Raw genomic sequence first — 18,600 nt, 5'->3', positions numbered from 1 at the left:
GATCTTGGCTTTTAATAGCGCTGATTACTAACTGATCTGTCACCGATTTGCCGTTATTCGCACCGTTTCGATAATCATAAATTCTCGACACTGTTTACTTTCTTCTGTCTTTCCGTTATGTATCGAATTTCATCGCTATTTGATTTTTTTTCATAATATCATTTTCATTTTATTCATTTTTGTTCTTCAAGAGAAATGCTTTCAGAAGCTTTGAGTGGTAATAACCCCTACAGGAAGAAGGAGGCAATTAATGTTATAAAGTGGTGGCGGACACATCTGCGTTTAGTAGCTCTAAATGGGCAGTGTCTGTCATGTATCAATGGGAGGATGGCGAGCAATATACGGGTTGTATTAGTTGTGTGGTGAGTGATATTAATTGCACACAAAGAATCTATGTTGAAGGAATAAGAAAGATAATCATACAGTCATACATTAAATGACAGGAGTACTAAATAATAGGATGTATGTACTTTGAACATTGAATACACTGTACTATACAGAGTGGATTTGGTGCAAGCTATATACATATATACAAACACACACACACACATATATATATATATATATATATATATATATATATATATATATATATATATATATGTATATATACATATATATATATATTGTAGTTGCTCCGCGTATTGGCAGTACTAGAAATAGCAATAATAATGTCACAACAGAGGAATGCATTAAATGCCAATCTTGATTTTGATTAAAAATCCGAATTTTCGGGGGTCCTCTCCCTTCGCACTGTCATCCTGACGAAGGGGGAGGACCCCCGAAAATTCGAATTTTTAATCAAAATCAAGATTGGCATTTAATGCATTCCTCTGTTGTGACATTATTATTGATATATATATATATATATATATATATAATATATATATATATATATATATATATAATATATATACACAATGTATATAATCATATTCCTGCAGTTGCGGACAGCTGACAACTATCGGAGAAAAGTGCTACAAATACTATTTTGAAATTGGTGAATTATACCGTGGCAAAACAGTGTCTTTCGTGGAAATTTACTTATGCATCCTGACAAGAAGATGGTTTCGTGATAATGCTTAGCTTTTCACCCTCCAAACTTACTTTGAATTACCGGATGTACTCGCCAAGTGGAGTTATACACGTCATCTTCTTTTCGGCATCACATTCAAAGCACTGTTTTTTTTTTTCTCTAACAGCAGAATTTCAAACAGTATAAATATCTTTTATTGCTTAATGATGACATTTACTTATTACCCGGTACAATAGCTGTAATACTCAATCATGCATTCCGTCACTCGGACATGATGGGCTTTTGTCTGCTGTTAACCATAACAATCCCTGACGTTGATTTGTTAGTCGAGCTCTACATTATAACGTTATAGCTTTGCTTGACACAGAGACAGGTAATGACTAATCGGATTTATCTTCTTGTAAATGACAGGCTGGAATGTAATGAGCGCACTTGATCAATGGACGTCATTATGCTGCATAGTTTGGGATGATGGCTAAAGTTGTCACTACATAGACTAGACACAATACGATGATGTCGCCACATCAAATAGTTTGTTTACTATTGGAATTGCGACGAGTATACAAAAATACTTCAGAGAGAAAATTGTATACAAATAATGATAACGTCTCACACGGAGATTAATGTACGTTTATCGTGTTCAGAGTAATCGTCCATATCCTCGCATTCCTTCCATATGAAAAAAAAAATCTTCTAAGGTACCGGTATATAACCATATGACTCTTGTCAGTATTGACCATAGCCCGTTCCGAAATTTCGTTTTCTCACATTGCCATCTTGAATTAGGTTACTGGATGTAATCATGGACCCGCTCTATATGGTATAATCAACCGGGCGTGGGACTATATGTATTTGCCCAAATACCGTATCTTTGGTATTAGCTTCACAATTCGTTCAAATTAACTGGACATGACTTGCAGAATTGATCTTCGTTTTTTTTCTCTTCTCCTCCACGCTCCTCGACTTTCCTTTACCCTTCCAAAAGTACAACTTAATAACCTTATAGTTGTAGAGGTCTTGGGATATCTAGAGCAAAACCGGGATGCATGTTCCAAAGATGTTGTAAAAATTCAAGAGTCTAAAAATGGACCAATTTGACATGTACTACTTATCATATGATCAATATTGTCGAATGATTTTTAAAATATGCCTATCGTATGCGCCATAATTTGTTATGCAGTTCAATCAGTGTTTCTAACAAATTTGAAGTTTAGGGTCCTGCACACCAAAATATAAGTGGTTTAAATACACGAAGTTGAGAAATATGGGCTCTCAAAACTCTCTCGCCTGACTGAATTCTATGGAGGTCGAATTAAGGCGAGGTCCTCTAATCTCGCCTGCGCGCCCTCGATCGGGGAAAAAATAGAAGAAGAGCACAACATTTTCTATAAGATCGTCTTCTCAGATGATATGTTTTTGTTACCATAAATCCACTTGCCCTCATGTCATCTCGATCAACGATGTGTTTTATTGCTCAATATCCATCGCAGCCTGCAGGCTGAATTGCAGACATTGTACACAAAGAACCATTACACATAAACAATATGCACAAGATCATCGTAACGTAGTACTGAAAAAACAAAAACAAAAACAACAAAAACTATTGCACTGTGAGATCAACCTACAATACAGAACAAACGCAAATATTGCAATACAATTTCTAATATCACTATTCTCAAACTTATTAATAAATCAAGTTTGTGTTAATTGCGTATGGCGGTCATTTATACTTATCAGTGCAGGTGATGTTATAAACATTCCTCAATAAACACATTTTATTTAACAAAAATAATCAGCTTGACTCACATAATATTTTCTAATAATCTTTTTCAAAATTCATGCAATCTGGTGCTAGCACCAGCAATCATTCTCTCCCCTCCCCCTCCCCTCTCTCCTCTCTCCCCCCCCCCCCCCCCCCCCCCCCACCCCCGGTCCTATGCCCAGGGTGTCACGATCTTGGTATCGTGCACCTGCAAGATCACTCACCCTGGTACGATCCCATCGCTTGGCGTGTACAGCGCGCGTAATGTGACTGTACTGTTGCATTACTAGTACAGTGTATGCATGGAGCTACCCGCTCCATGGTGTATGCTATGTAGCAGCATGTGCACTGTACCGTACGTGATGTGACGGAAGAGTCCACGCCACAGCACAGCCCAGTCAATACACGTGAGTGACTTTACCATCTGTTGACGTTTTAACATCACATGCATCATCAAAAAATGTCAAAATTGGTATGTTACTGGGGTAACGTGAATTTACCAACTAGTTTCTCCAAACAAGCTGGGATTATCACAAGCTGACTGGAATATGCATACGTAGTGCGAATGAAGGAACTGTTATTGTAGTCCCATATATCCATTTGTGTGCATTGTTAGTAAGTATGTAGCTAGGAACAAAGAGATCGGGAAAGCAAGTGAAGCCGATGCCATAATATCATGGCATGGCATGGCCCATGCACAGATCAAATTGTAGTTTGTATAATAATGGTCTAGATCTAAACGGTAGACCTAACAAGTTAGGATGGTAGTTGATAAAGCACGCAGTGTAATAGACCTCTACACCAAGCAATTTACCACACGTCATCATTCGTAATAAGTAAGTCTGAGAGTAAGAGATAAATTAGAAAATTTGACACCTTGTCCTTTTTGAATGAATTTAGGCAATTAAATTTTACCTTTATACAGTGTAAGTAGATCCTATCTACTGTACTGTATAGACCTTATAACCAAACTGAATAGAATATCCAGGTGAAATATTTTTCAACAACGATTTGACAGTCCAAAAAGCAGCTGCTTGCTTCGTTCACCATCATCACATCAGATCATGCGAGATGGTGTACTTCCTCTACTAGTAGTACAGCCCTTGACCTTGTAATAGTATACGTATCCAAACTGGGATGGGACACACTGCACACAGTGACACACGTCACCTCGGTGCACAATGCACCATGTTCTACAAATTCTACTACAACCTTGGCAACATCTCACTTCCACCATTCATCTTTCCAGCCCCTATAGGCAGACTTGATCACAAATTCAAATACACTTGTACATGACACCAGAAACTTCAATTGACCCATACAAATATTCCTTTTAATTTATCCACATACTGTATGGATCTGGAACCACCTACCAAACAATGCTGTCACTGCATCTACTGTTGATACCTTCCAGAAGGCTGCCCTGCCAATCATCAGAAGGTTGTAGCCTCCTGTAGGGTCCAAAATGCTGTGAGCCGTGCAGCCTGATTTTTATCTGCACGCACATGCCGTTTTATTGTGAATAGCTAGAATGAGTGTGTTCTACACTATAGCACTTTCAAGCACTGTCTGCCAATGTTGTCATTGCACAGTTCATCCCAGTTTAGCTTTGCACGAGCTGCTGCAATTATGCAGGGATTATCCTTTCAAGGTTCAAGCTACAGACTGGCTGCAGAGACAGTTACGTTTTGTACATTTTGAGTTACGCTTGTTTACTTGTGTTTTTACACACATAAAACGATTCACCACACCATGTACATAATTGACTGAGTTGACTAAATGATTGACTGCCGCAACTGAGTGTGGCAAAAATACCCCATGCGTGCGAAGCAGTTATCTTGGAGCATGTACAGCAAATCACTTTTTAATGTGCGCTTGTGAATTCAGAGTATTTTCTTGACACGTGAGTAAAATTTCGGGCAAATTGTGAGGCATCTGAAGTTTCTATTGATAGAGAAACATTAGGGTGTTGATGTGTTGGACACCCAACCTCACTAGTTCGAGTAGTAGCAGTAAACGTGTAGGCCTATTTATCATTTTTAACGGTAGTTCATTTACCAATTTACCAATCTATCTGCTTGCTTGTGTAACAGTTTGTCACCATGGCAACACACATGCAGAGAAATTGTTATTTTCTGGCCAGTGTATATGCATTCCACTGCCTGTGAAGAATTTACACTATGCACTGTGCACACACAATTACTGTCCACCGGATTTCACCTGGGCAACAAATGAGAGTTAAAGAAAAAAAAGAGAAAGAAAAAAATATCATATATCACCATCATCTATCTAGTTGCTTTGGAAATGAAATATTTCAAAGCGTATATACCTCCATCACGTAGAAATAGCACTTTTGGATATTTCCATATCAGTGCTTCTCCTATGGTGTCAGCAAAATACTTGAATGCATACATGTTAGAATATTAAAAGCATTGATCATCAATATGCAGTATGTAGGCCGTACGGTTTGTTAAACTTGTGAGCATGCGTCACTCTTTCTGATTGTACACTGTATGTCATATGTTGCATCACGTTTTACCAGATGAACTACTTTTTTTTTTTGTTTACCTTTTTTGTTTTTCAGGCCCCCTTACCTTGTCCTGGAGACCATGGAAGCCATGAGGGCAGTCACTGCCCAGTGGGCAACGTGCCTACTCGTCTTCATCATGTGCCTCAATGCTCTAGTAGGGATGACATACTCAGAGGTCAATGAGCCCCCAAAGGACGATGGTGCTGATTTGCAAGATGCTCCTCACAGGGATCGTGAGTCGCTGGATGTAGTTCAACCTCCGGGACATCTCAAACCTCTGGGTTCACACAGGTGAGAAAATTTGGAAAAGGGGTGGGGTGGGTTTGGGGTTAGGGGTAGGGGGTTGAGGGGGAAGTAAGGAATCTTGCTGAAAGTTACTGCCATTCCTAACCCATGATTTAAAAACTTAAACAAGTGATAGACAGAGAGGGAGAAAGTGAGATCACTGAACTTGAATCACTTCTGTGTGATGAAAAAAAAAAGAAGATAAAAGAAAGAAAGATAGCCCATAGTCTGTTAGCATGATACACAGATGATGCTAGATAGGTGTAGACCCTTCTAGGAGGTCATGGTAGCTTTCATAGTATGGTTTTCATAAGCCTGATTCAATAATAAGGCTCCAAGTTGATGTGATACTTGGTAAGAAGAATGAGATTTACATGTATTAGAGGCTGCAATGCAGAGGTTGGAAGTTACTGGCTTTATAATACTCATTCCTATTCTTCTTCTTTGAGGGGTATTGAAGCTTGTGGATTTTAACATGATAGAAAGTATTTTTTAAAGGGGAGCTGAACATATTTATGCGGTCTTGATGATATGCAGTCAGTAAATTTCAACTTGTTTTTTTTTTTTCCAAATGTTTGTACTACCAAAAGCTGAGATTGACCTGCAAGACTCATACTTGCAATGACTTCACAGAAAATCAAATTTGCGTGATACTGAAGGCTTTTTGTTAAATTTAGAAAACTATACCTGACCAGAGAAGTGTAGTTGTGCATCCTTAGTGAGAATCCTCAATCACCAGTTGGACATTAATGGACTTTTAAAAACAAAGAAGATGCTACACTGTATTTTGAACTACTAATTACTTCACACTGTCATTTTAAAAACTTTGCAGAAAGGTTATATTAAAAAGTAAAAACTAAAAAAAAAAAACACTCTTAGAACGCATACCTCCACCACACCAAGCAGCTTCTTTCCACCCATGATCTTGCTCTTCCATGGAGATCAGTGATTTCCAACTATGTGTATGCGTGCTGAAAAATCGCTGGATTTCCCAATATAGTTCAGCCTTTGTTATGTCATAAACCCTCAGCTGTGTGGTGTGCCTAGCCCTAGCAGAAACAGAAACTAGAACATGCACTTTAGTGCACATATGAAAACCTAAAAAATGTGCAGCTTGAACCCCAAAGTTCATTGACCCTACTGGCCAAAATACAGTTGTATTGAAAATTTTTTTATAAAATCCATGAAAATGTCTGAATCACTACCAAAATTTAATGATCTGTTTTATGCATCATTCTCAACTTTTCCTGCAAGTTTCATCCAAATCCGTCCACAACTTTTTGAGTTACATATTTTGCACACGGACAAACAAGTAAACAAACCAATGGTAATGAAAACATAACCTCCCTTGGCGGAGGCAAAAAGAACACTGCAAAAAAATGCTACAGAGGCTGACATCAAGCTGGTATTCAAAGGAGACAGCTAGAGAACCTTTATAAGTCTATATTTAACCAAGTTTAATGTGAAATGTGTATCCCAATGCAGATATGAAGAAAATGATGTGACTCACATTTCCTTTGCCAATGGCAATCCTTCATCTCACAGGCCTCCAGAGATACCCGGTGTTGACGTTCTGGAGAGAGTTCCCAATCCCCCAGACTTCTTCAGCCGCTATGTGGAAGCTGGGAGGCCAGTGGTGTTCAAGGGTGCTGCTAAAGAGATGGCCTCGTATCGGCTGTGGACAGATGAATACCTCAGGTGTGCAGGGCAATAAGCCATTGACCCCATTCACACTCCAAAATAAGGATTGTCTTAGCAGGATTTCATGCAGTGCATGTGACAATGCATGTGAAAGTGCTCTTGTAAAGCTTCGGAGGCACAGCTGTATCAGGTAGCATTCTGTTTAACTCTCTTGAAGACAGCCAGGAAAGATGCCGTTTCTATTCATGCTCACTGCATGGTGAAGTGGAGATAAGATCTGAAATGGTCATGTTGTCGAGAAGTCTTCTGATTACTCCATTAACTGCAACAAGCCCACATGGTCTAGGCAAATTAAATGTACTGGCATTGAGATGAAATCCAAGGCATACCAATCTAGAGACCTCTTAGATCACTCTTGCATTGTTTTAGTGTGAGTGTGATTAAGAATGTGAAGACTAGCTTCACAGATGTTTGCCATGCTTGCTGCTTCATTCAATTTCATGAATGTTGACCTGCTGATTAAACCATTTTACCATCATAACCACACTCATTAATGTTAGACAATATGAAAAAAAAATTGTATCTCAATAGTAAATGTTTCAGCAACAGAAACAGTGCAACTTTAAGTGGTGTGAAATTCCTCATTTTTATGTTTCAGTGTGCACAGGGATCATGGCTTCAATATGATCTGATGGCATTTGTTATGCCCACACACAGAAACTTATGCAACTGTTATTGATGTGTGGATATACATGTAGCTTTCCATAGACAGTTTGTATAGACTCCACACATAATATGAATGTCTGTGTATACCGATTATGTTTATTTGTTGCAATGCAATCATGTATATTGTACATACAATATGTATGTAGCATGGTTTACTTATGTGTACAAATCTGCAGAGTGATTTGTGATGTAAATATTGAGTAATGTTGTGGCATAAATGTGCCATGTTTTGGCTTAAATTCTTGTCTGCTGTTTGCAACAGATTTTCTTTAACTTCTCTTCCTGACCTTGAAGGGAATCTATGATGCAGTGCAATGGACGTTGACTTGTAATTGATTCATAATACCCTGTCACTTATGTGGCCAAGAGAGTATCAAAATATGTGCCATATATTTTATAATTATTTTTCAACTATTTTCCTCAGATTACCTAGCTAAGCCCACACAAAACCTTCCAACCTATATTATGTCATCATCTGCCAATCACTTGTACGGTACCAAGAACAACTAGACTAAGCATAACTTCCATGTTTCCCCACAATGTCTATTGTTAATTGTGATAGTAACAAGTCAACGTGCAGTTGCATTGCATTAGTTACGTTAAGACGGTGATCCCTAACCTCAAGGATAGCTATCCTCGAGGATAGGCTCTGGCCCCCAAACTACGACGTGCGTTCACACGACGAAGCTTACCCTTGAGGATAGGCTCACTGTCACCGTAACTACACTTACCTGGTATCTACAAGTTCCTATCAACAAGTTCTGTCCACTTGGTGCCTAACTAGGAGTGGGGACCCCCTGCAGCTCGTTGATACAGCGCTAACCCTGAGATATCTTGTGGATAGTTATCTTCTTGTTAACTTCAAGATAGCTATCAACGGGTGCGTTGACACAGTGCCTATTAAATATGACCCTATCCTTGAGGACAGCTATCCTCAAGGTTAGGGATCACCGTCTGAACGTAACTATTGTTCCTTTAAACTCCTTTCCTTTGCTGTGCAGTGATAGCTACGGCGATCTGATCGTTGAGGTGGAGGAGGGGAAGAAAGAGAACCGTTCCAAGGACCTGTGGCGGATGCCCCTCTCCAAATTTATCAAGAGCTACCGGGAAGATGATGTCTACCTGGTGACGGATGTTCCTGAAGAGATGGGAGGTGAGGAAGAATAATGATAGAAGGATGAGACTTGGGGTCTGTTTCATAAAGAGTTGTGATTAGTCTTACGATCAATAACTTACGCTCGATTTATTGAGCGTAACTCAGTGAATTGAGCGTAAGTTCAATATTGAGCATAAGTCCTGTTTCATTAAGACACTTACGCTTGATTTCGAGAAAAATCAAGCATAACTTTCAGTAGATTGAGTGCTACCTGCGTCCATGATCAATTGCAAAGTTCGATTGATGGCAACTTATGCTTAATCTTTATTAAAGAGGCCCCACGGTCCTGTTTTACTTAGTGCTGAAATAAAATCCTAATTTCAATTCAATTTATCTTAGAGACAGTTTGGGGGTAGGTCAGAACTCAGAAGTTAGGAGCTGTTTCACTGTTAATGAACAATATTATGAACAATAATAATTTTTGATAATTTTTCCGAAAATGTTGTTATAATTTTGGAAAGTGAGAAGTCAGTTTCCATCCACCAACTCGTAACAATGATAACTTATTTTCATCCATGAACTTACAATGCATAGACAGTGCACTACCAGTGTTGTTGGTGCTGCTGCTGCTGAGCTGCACATGCATGTGCTGCCTGTGCCACCACTTTAGTGGCAGGGCATTAGCATTATACCATTTGGTTCCGTAATCAGAGAGAGAGAAAGGTGTAAATTACAGGATTCATTTGATTTATGAGCATTATACTGTTGGGTTGAGATCACTAACATAACAATATTTTATATTTTATTTTAGCATATTTCGCGAATCAGGTGCTATTCGCAAATTTAAAAACACACAAAAATATTGACTCTGATCCCAACATGAATGTGACGTACATGCATACATTTCTCCGTTCAGTACCATACTCCATGATAGTGAATTCAACCATGTGCGAAATCAGCAGGAAGTCCCTATTCGCGAAAAATTAGACTCGCTAAATATTGGTATATGTACAGTAGTTCATGTTTGTCACTTTGAGAGACGAAAAAGGAAAATCTTGTGTTTCTAGATGATTTTTGTCTTCTGCGATGCCTGCTTTGTGGCGGCTTCACCGACGTGCTGGTGGACACGATTCTCTGGTACAGCAGCGGGGGGACCAAGTCTGTGCTCCACTTTGACAGCCTGGACAACATCAACTGTGTGATGGACGGCAGGAAAGATGTCTTCTTAGTGGACAAGGTAAAGAAGATGCAGCAAACCTAACTGCCATGGAGGGATGCTATTCTCGCCTTTCCTCACTGATGCTAAGCAACTTATAATAGTAGGGTCATGAACACCAGCTTGGAAAAATCTTTGATGTGAAATGGAAAAGTTAAAGTTGCAAATTTATTTTGGAAGTTCCTAATGGACTCCCCCAACTGTTTTTCTTGGAGAGTATGTCAGTGTACAAATAATGCACAGGTCTGAGAATGCTAGTAAAAACTGATGCACAACTTTTGACCAATGAGATTCCAGAATTTTCTAGACTTGCTCTGTATAAAAGATTGTTTGGGCAGGAATGGGATTTTTCTGACTATATGAGCCACTGGAACCTGCCGCCCGAGACGACGACAGCGATGATGATTGAAGTCAATGCCAGACCCGATACTGCCGAGTGTCAACACTTCAATGGCTTTGATCGGGGCATGACCATTCTTAATCTTCTCTCTGAGCTGTCCTCACAAACATTGCTATGCAGTACTTAGTTTGAACACCATGCAGCTCAATGAGAGCTATGTGTCAAAAAGAAAAGAAAGGAACTTTTTGATAAATCTCTAATATTGTCTTATACACAAAGTGCTTTTGAAAGCATTTAGTATCTTATAGCGTTGGGAATAGAAAATTCATTTGAAGAATGAGAGTGAGGAAAAACCATTGATATGAAGACAACACTACCAGCAGCAGCAGGACAACTGGTTGTTCACTGGTGTTGTCCATTCTAAAGTCTTTCACTTTACATCTGATTCATCCTTTGACTTCCGTTTTATTTTTTTGTTTTATTCACATTAATTTCTCTACAAGTTAAGGTACTTGGTGGTTAATTTAAAATGGAGATGATGATTTTATCAAGTGTGTGGCTGTATACAAAAGAGTCACTGTATTTATTTTGTCAGACTTATTGAGGGCCCTGTGATAATGAGTTCAAACATTATCAAACTGCTTATGAGTAGTCTTCATGTGTAGGTGGTAAAAAGCAAAACTGTACAAAATACTGACATAATAGTCCTTTTCTATTTGAACTGGAAAAGAGGTCTGCAAACATGCATGAGAAACATAAGGTAGCAATCTTGCGTGTCACCTTGAAAAATAAAGTTGCTTGGCTCACTCAGGAGTCAATTTGAGTCCTTCACAGAGTCGTCTGCATGGCTGTGGAAATCTTTAGGCGATGAGTACGTTTCACCATGTGAAATTCTAGTGGAAATTTGTAGTATTCTATTCAAAGATAGCTTGCAAAAAAAAGAAAAAGATGTTGACATTGTCAATGACAGATGATCATGCTCACCTTTCTTGGCACATTTGAATGTGATCAGACACTCAACAATGTCCTCGTCAATATTTATCCGATGACAAACACACACTCATCTCTGTTTACCTTCCCTTGAACGCAGAGGGAAAAGAACAACGTACATATTGACCACCCTGAGGGAAGCTTCTCTGGCGTCGACGTTGACAGAGTGGACTTCCAAAAGTACCCTGGTCTGGCGAAAGTGCCGTGGTACCACGTGACATTAGAGAGAGGAGACTGCCTTTTCATTCCATACAGGTAAACCTTTTTTCTCTGTTTATCTTAATTATGTGATCGGGGGGGGGGGGGGGGGGGTTGGGTGGAGTGAAAAATAGAAACGAGGATGTAGTAATTGATGTTTAATTTGTACCTTGCGTTGTGTGTGACCCTCAGTGGGCCTGTTTCTGTATATCCGTGATTATATGACAAAGGGCTATGATCTTGCGTATTTGAAAGAGACTAGGTTACTAGTGTATTCAGTTTTATGCACACCCTTGTGACAGTCAGTGGTTTTCTGTTACAATGCACTACCGTTTTAACGAACACGGTTGCTGTAAAACGAGGAATGTTCGTGTGAATTTTAATTCAGCGAATTTCGCAAGAACCAAGATTCACAAAATTAAAATGCACATGAAAGTTCTTGTCTACACTATGCGCATTGAATGTTGGAGGCAATTTGCGAAAATTCCATGCCGCCAAAAAGGCTGTCAGCTGCAATTCCCGAAAATTTCATGCCGCGAAAATATCGTGTTTCACAGTATAATGAAATTCCGGTTATAACGAAGTAAAAGTTTGGGCCTTAACGTTAACCATTTTATGTATTTTTATTGTTTATTTGTTCGGTTTTAACAAAATTTCGATATAACGAAATAAAACTGGTGGACCCGAGGACTTTGTTATAACGGGAGTCTACTGTATTTTGTTGGTGTTTCCCCTCTCCTCTCACCTTCATCAAGCAACAAGAGGCTCTTGCAACTAAGCTGCACCAAATTGTGCAATATGGATTTTCAAGATTTGAATGAATTCAAAAGGAAGAGGTTGGTTGAATAGCTCAATGAAGGTCGCCATTGGATTCATCAATATAAATTAAGTGGCCAGTTGGCATGCAACTGTTTTGATGCACATCTTGTTGTACAATTTACTGTTTATGAAGCATACTTGATGTGCAACATTTCGCGCAATTATTCGGCAACGCGCAAAGATTTTGCCGCGCCATTTCATGACTTTTTTCTTGGAAGTCTCCGGCATATTTTGAGACCAAATTTGCGACGTCCGGGTACACTGTTCTGAAGTTACATAATGTTTTGTATATATATGCATGTTAGCCCGAAAACAGCTTAAGTTTGTAATTTTGTGTGCAAATCCAGTGATAAATTGATGTAAATTTGATTATTTCAACTCTTTATCATTGAAATTAATTAATTCAATTGCAGATAAGCTTGAAAATGGTCTGCAACAAATTTTTGCAAAAAACAAACAAACAATAGAAAACAAAAGGTCAAAAAACAATAGAATACATAAATTATCAAAACAATAAGAAACAAAAGAAATTATTTTGGATTGGGTCATTTCTTTGCAAGAAAATTATTTAATATGTCTTGAGGAATTCTGACACAAAGAATTAATACTCCTTCAGCCTTTTTAATGGAGTTACAGGTGAAAATATGATTACATGCATAAATTTGCATAATGAATTGATTTGAAATAGAAAATCAATATTTTTCTCTTGTATAACCATATAATCTTGTAGTTGATATCTGGCTCTATGTTTGGGCAAAATTTTGCAGCAATCGCGCAATCAGGGGCTGAGATATGAAGTGGGGGGGGGGGGGGTGGGCGGTCAAATTGACCCCCTCAGTAAAAACTTGGTCTCAAATAGCCCAGTTAAAATAGGGTTTAACAGTCTGCTGTGAAGCAACATACATTCTGCTCTGACCAAAGACATTAAATAGTGTACTTACCTTGGAGAGCTCTTGGTATTTAAAGAGATAGAGGAGTAAAGTGCCTAGCTATACAGTACTCAAAACATTGATCCTGCAGACAAAGTAAGGAATTCATTAAAAATTATGTATTCAAACTGAATGTGCTGTAGCCATAGTGGTCTGGAAATAGTATTTTAATCAGTTGCAAGGAAATAGATGATTAGGCAATGTCCGGTTGTGTCGATTAAATAGGCTTGGAAGTGAACGAAAATTATGTAAAGCCCCGCATTTTTCCCGAAGAAATACATGTGAAGCCTTACAGTGTCTCATTTTAGTGACAGACACAAAAATCCCAAGGCCGATTGATGGATGAATAAAGATTATGCAAAATCCTGCTAATTCCCAGTGTAACACAGTGGCCTTTTGGTACATTGTTGCATGTCCTCGAGTTCATCAAACCTACATTATGGTTAAGTGTTAAGGGGAATTAGTGGAGTGGCATTGAGTTTACAGTGTAGCTTTGCAAGCTGTCAATAAGAGTATGGTGCTACATATTAAAGGGAAGATAAACCCTAAGAGCAATGTGGATTGAGTGAAAGCAGCAACATTAGTAGAACGCATCAGTGAAAGTTTGAAGAAAATCGGACAATCGATGCAAAAGTTATGAATTTTTAAAGTTTTGGTGTTGGAACCGCTGGATGAGGAGACTACTAGAAGTTATGACGTATGAGTGGACAACAATACAAAGAAAATGTAAAGAAAATGCTACAAAAATCAATTTTTCATGAAAATTACAAATTCCGTCAACTTGATACTGACATATGTTAAGGGTAGCAATTATTTCCCCTGCTTTCTGAAAGCGGTTAGTCAAGTGTTCTTTCATAATGCTAGAAAAATGAATTTTTGTTGAATTTCCTTTATATTTTCTTTGTATTGTTGTCCACTCATACGTCATAACCTCTAGTAGTCTCCTCATCCAGCGGTTCCAACACTAAAACTGTAAAAATTCATAACTTTTGCATCGATTGTCCGATTTTCCTCAAACTTTCACCGATGTTTTCTACTAATGTTGCTGCTTTCACTCAATCCACATTGCTCTTTGGGTTTATCTTCCCTTTAAAGGTGTCAACCAGTTTTGTTAGGATTCTTCTTTTTTTAGGACTGATAGTCATCCACTGAAAAAAAGCAAAATGAGATTTTATCTTTAACATATCTGTAGCATTCATGCCTGTTGATACTGTAAAAGTGGATATTTTCACATGACTAATTTTTTGCGCTTGGCCGCATAAGAAAAGTTTTGCGTGTTTTTAAGTCCCTGAAATCAAGACATCAACTACTAGAACATGTGGCAAGCAAAAATATTTGCATGCTTTTAGTTTCGCGCTAGCTTCTGGTTGCGCGATATGCACGAAAATTTCAACACTGCAAAAATTTCCACTTTAAATTTACTGTACCAGTCGTATTCTGCGCAGTAGTGTCTGTCTGTCTGTAGTCAATTGCCATTGCTGGTTGTATTCTGTGTTTGGTTGATCGCTACAGGTGGTTTCATTCGGTGCGCTCGTCCGGTCGCAACCTGGCCATCAATGTCTGGTTTGTCCACCAGGTGTGGTTCAACAGCAGCGATTGCCCGGGAGACTTATCGCAGCTGCCAGACTACCTCCCGCTGAGCAAAGTGGAAACGAGAGGGCATCGGCTCGAACCCCTCAGGTAGCCTAAACCTGCCCTTCCCTGCAGACACTCCCTAAATCTACCTACTGATACTTGCATGTTGAACACACGTACTTTCCTTTCTCATAACTTGGGAGAATTTAACAATAGTGCTGATTGTCATGAGCTTGCATAACATAAATTTGATAAGAGTGCATGCAAACATACTCTTTAAAGCTTCATTACAAATGAAACAGTTTTAATTTCATATCAGAGGAGGAAAACTGTCAGCTGATAAAACCCAGAAGTGGCACCAGAAAATCTGCTCTGAAGGCCTTTTTCTTTTTTATGCCTCTGCCACGAAGTGGTGCCGGAGGCATTATGTTTTCGGGTTGTCCGTCCGTCTGTACGTACGTCCGCTTTCGTTTACGCGATAACTTGAGTAATATTTACTGGAATTTTACCAAACTTGGTCCAAGTATGAAGTATGATGGGGCAATTATTTGATTAAATTTTGGGTGAAATCAGCTAAAGGTCAAAGGTCAAGGTCAAGGTCAAATCATGAAATTGTATCCGTTTACGCGATAACTCAAGACTGCATCAAGCAAATTTCACCAAACTTTGTTGGAGGATGATGTATGATAAAACAATTACTTGATTAGTTTTTCAGTGAAATCGGACAGAGGTCAAAGGTCAAAGATCAAGGTCAAATCCTAAAATTTATCTGTTTACGTGATAACTCAAAACTGGATGAAGCAGCTTTCACCAAACTTGGTCCAAGGATGATGTATGATGGGACAATTAGTTGAGTAGATTTTAGTGACATTGGCAAGAGGTCAAAGGTCAAAAGGTCAAGTTCAAATGCTACAAATGTTGCAATTTCCCCCATATCTATGCAATGCCCCAAAGGTATTTTCTTGAAACTTGGTGTGGACATGTACTACTGCGTAAAGATTCTCCAGAGAGAGTTTCATGTCATAAGGTCATAGGTGAGGTGAAAATGTTGCAATATCACTTTTCTCGCAAATGGTTCAATGTATCTTCGTGGAACTTGGTTTATGTACTGACTGGCAGGGATTATCTAGGGAATTTAGGGGTGATGGGTCAATAGTCAGGGGTCAAAGGTCAAGGTCAACTCCTCAAAATTTTATTATGTCCCTCATATACTAGTATATGCAATGCTTGCATTATTAGTTTCAAAACTTAATACATGCATTACCCAATGGAGATTCTCCGGGAAATTTCCAGCCAGAAGGTCAAAGGTCAGAGGTTTAGGGTCAAAGGCCAGGTTTCAATCCCCCCCCCCCCAAAAAAAAAAAAAAAATATATATATATATATATATTTTGTACCATCATTACACTCTTTCTTCATACCTTGGAAATTACTCAATGCATAAACTAATAAAAAGGTCCATCAGAATTCAAGTAAAAATTCTCAATTCCCCAAATATGTGTACCTGCACTCTTAAAAAAATTATAGCAAACCCAGATCAAGACATTTCTGACAGACCTGTCATTTCAATATTTTGCCAGTTATGTGAAACTGTCATGGATTACACATTGTGAAGACATTGTACTATACGCCTATTGGGAGAATCATGCATTATGGCGGAGGCATCAGTCGCCATAGCGACATTTCTAGTTTTTTTTTTGCTTGTCAGCTGATGATACCCAGAAGTGACACCAGAAATATAAACTGCCCACCCCCCCTTTTTAGAAATGCAGCGCCCTTCCTGAACCAATGTTACCAGTCAATTCCTTTGGATGTAGAGCACTTGAAAGGACCAGTTTTGAAAACATCTACTCTTTTTATTAAAGGGAGATTATTACTTGAGCTGTCTCAAATTCCCAGTCTTTGTCTGAACTGTGTAAGTCTACAGTTTAGATGCATTCAGTGAAATTGTGGAATGTTGATATTACCCATTCCCAGTGAAGTGGATCTCCAAACATAGTTTTTGCATGCCTATACCTTGGCTTGTTACAGATCAGATATTGCTGTCGAGATCCAGTCAAATGAGGGCTCCATAGGTCTTGCACAGCTCACAGAACTTGACGCCCTTTTCCAGGGGCCTATTCAGGAGAAAATCCCCCAGGTAAGAAGACAAAGATTAGAGGAAGCATGAACCCCAAATATGTATGTGGATCGAGAGGAATGCAAATACAGTATATTAGTTGGAATACATTAGCAAAGTTTTAGGAAAATTGAGCAATCCATTCAAAATGTCTGAATTTATAAAGTTTATGTACCGTTGTCCCTGGATAAGAAGACTACTGCAGTTTGTGCCGTCATGCATGGACAGCGGTATAAGAAAAAAAAATTGAAGAATTCAACATATTTCACTATTCTGAGCATAATGAAAGAGCCGTTGACTTGCTTGTTTTTAGAAAATTAGGAATAATATTACCATTACCATGTACAAGTTGAGGGTATACGTGTCATATCAAATTAAATTTTGTGAAATTCTCTTTATATTTTCTCTGCGTCATTGTCCATGCGTAATGTCACAAAATGTCTTCATATCCAGCGATAAGGAACAAATCTTTAGAAATTCATAAATTATTGATGGATTGACTGATTTTCTTCAAACTTTGCTGATGCATTCTAATAGTATTGGTGCATTTACTCAATCCACATACATATTTGGAATCGATTCCCCTCCAAAGGTGTCATACATTTTACATTAACCTGCAAAGAGATTATTCCTTTGTCCAGTATGCAAATTCTGACATTATGGAGAGGTGTCTGTGAATGTCTAATTTACAAGTTTTGGTTTTCTCTCAGAAAAAGAAATGCTCTTTATGGCTCTCACTTTGAATATGAAATCAGACATTATCAGAGCAAAAAAGGAAGATGTCCAAATGTGGGCAATTGCAAATAAATGCACCTATATGATCAAACGAGGATACAGATACACACGTGTATGTATCCTGATATCAATATTGCTCAGCAATATTGCTCAGCAACTTTGAAAGCCTGCATATCAAAGATGATAATATGTATAACAGAATTTAGTTTTGAGGAATTTTTGTCACTTTGTACTTTGTTGTCTTGCAGCTGTTCCATTTACTGGACACTGATGGAGATGGCTTCCTGACTCTTACGGAGCTCTACGCAAATGAATTCTTCCAGGCTTTGACATCAGTGGGCTTTGAAGTGAACGAGGATGGAGAGCTAGGAATCCAAGGTGATGAAGAGGGTGATGATGATGATGATGGTGATGGTGATAATGATGAGGAAGATGAGGATGATGATGATGACGACGACGATGACGATGACGATGATGATGATGAGGATGACGATGAAGAAAGGGAGGAGAGTCGGAGAGGAGAAAAGCCCGAGGAGCGACAAGGAGATCAGATGGATGATATCCATGGGGAAAATGTTGGACGTGATGGGCGTGTGGAGTTATGA

General features: G+C 38.7%; 1 protein-coding gene and 1 non-coding gene across 2 annotated transcripts; both read left to right on the top strand.

The window, feature by feature from the left end:
- Window positions 1-4,263: 4,263 nt before the first annotated feature.
- Window positions 4,264-18,600, top strand: LOC140230674 (uncharacterized). Its single transcript, XM_072310814.1, has 10 exons — window positions 4,264-4,268; window positions 5,383-5,619; window positions 7,159-7,311; window positions 8,982-9,133; window positions 10,144-10,313; window positions 11,723-11,877; window positions 15,081-15,248; window positions 17,173-17,281; window positions 18,244-18,342; window positions 18,418-18,600. The coding sequence occupies exons 1-10, from the start codon at window positions 4,264-4,266 to the stop codon at window positions 18,598-18,600; spliced, it is 1,431 nt and encodes a 476-aa protein (XP_072166915.1).
- On the top strand, window positions 10,687-10,789 carry LOC140231343 (Z30 small nucleolar RNA). The gene has a single exon (XR_011901436.1). It is a non-coding gene; the product is annotated as a Z30 small nucleolar RNA (small nucleolar RNA).

This window comes from Diadema setosum, chromosome 7 (genome assembly GCF_964275005.1).
Source record: "Diadema setosum chromosome 7, eeDiaSeto1, whole genome shotgun sequence".
NCBI classification, from domain to species: Eukaryota; Metazoa; Echinodermata; class Echinoidea; order Diadematoida; family Diadematidae; genus Diadema; species Diadema setosum.
The sequence above is the reverse complement of the archived record's forward strand: the minus strand, read 5'-3'. Positions and strand labels throughout refer to the sequence as shown.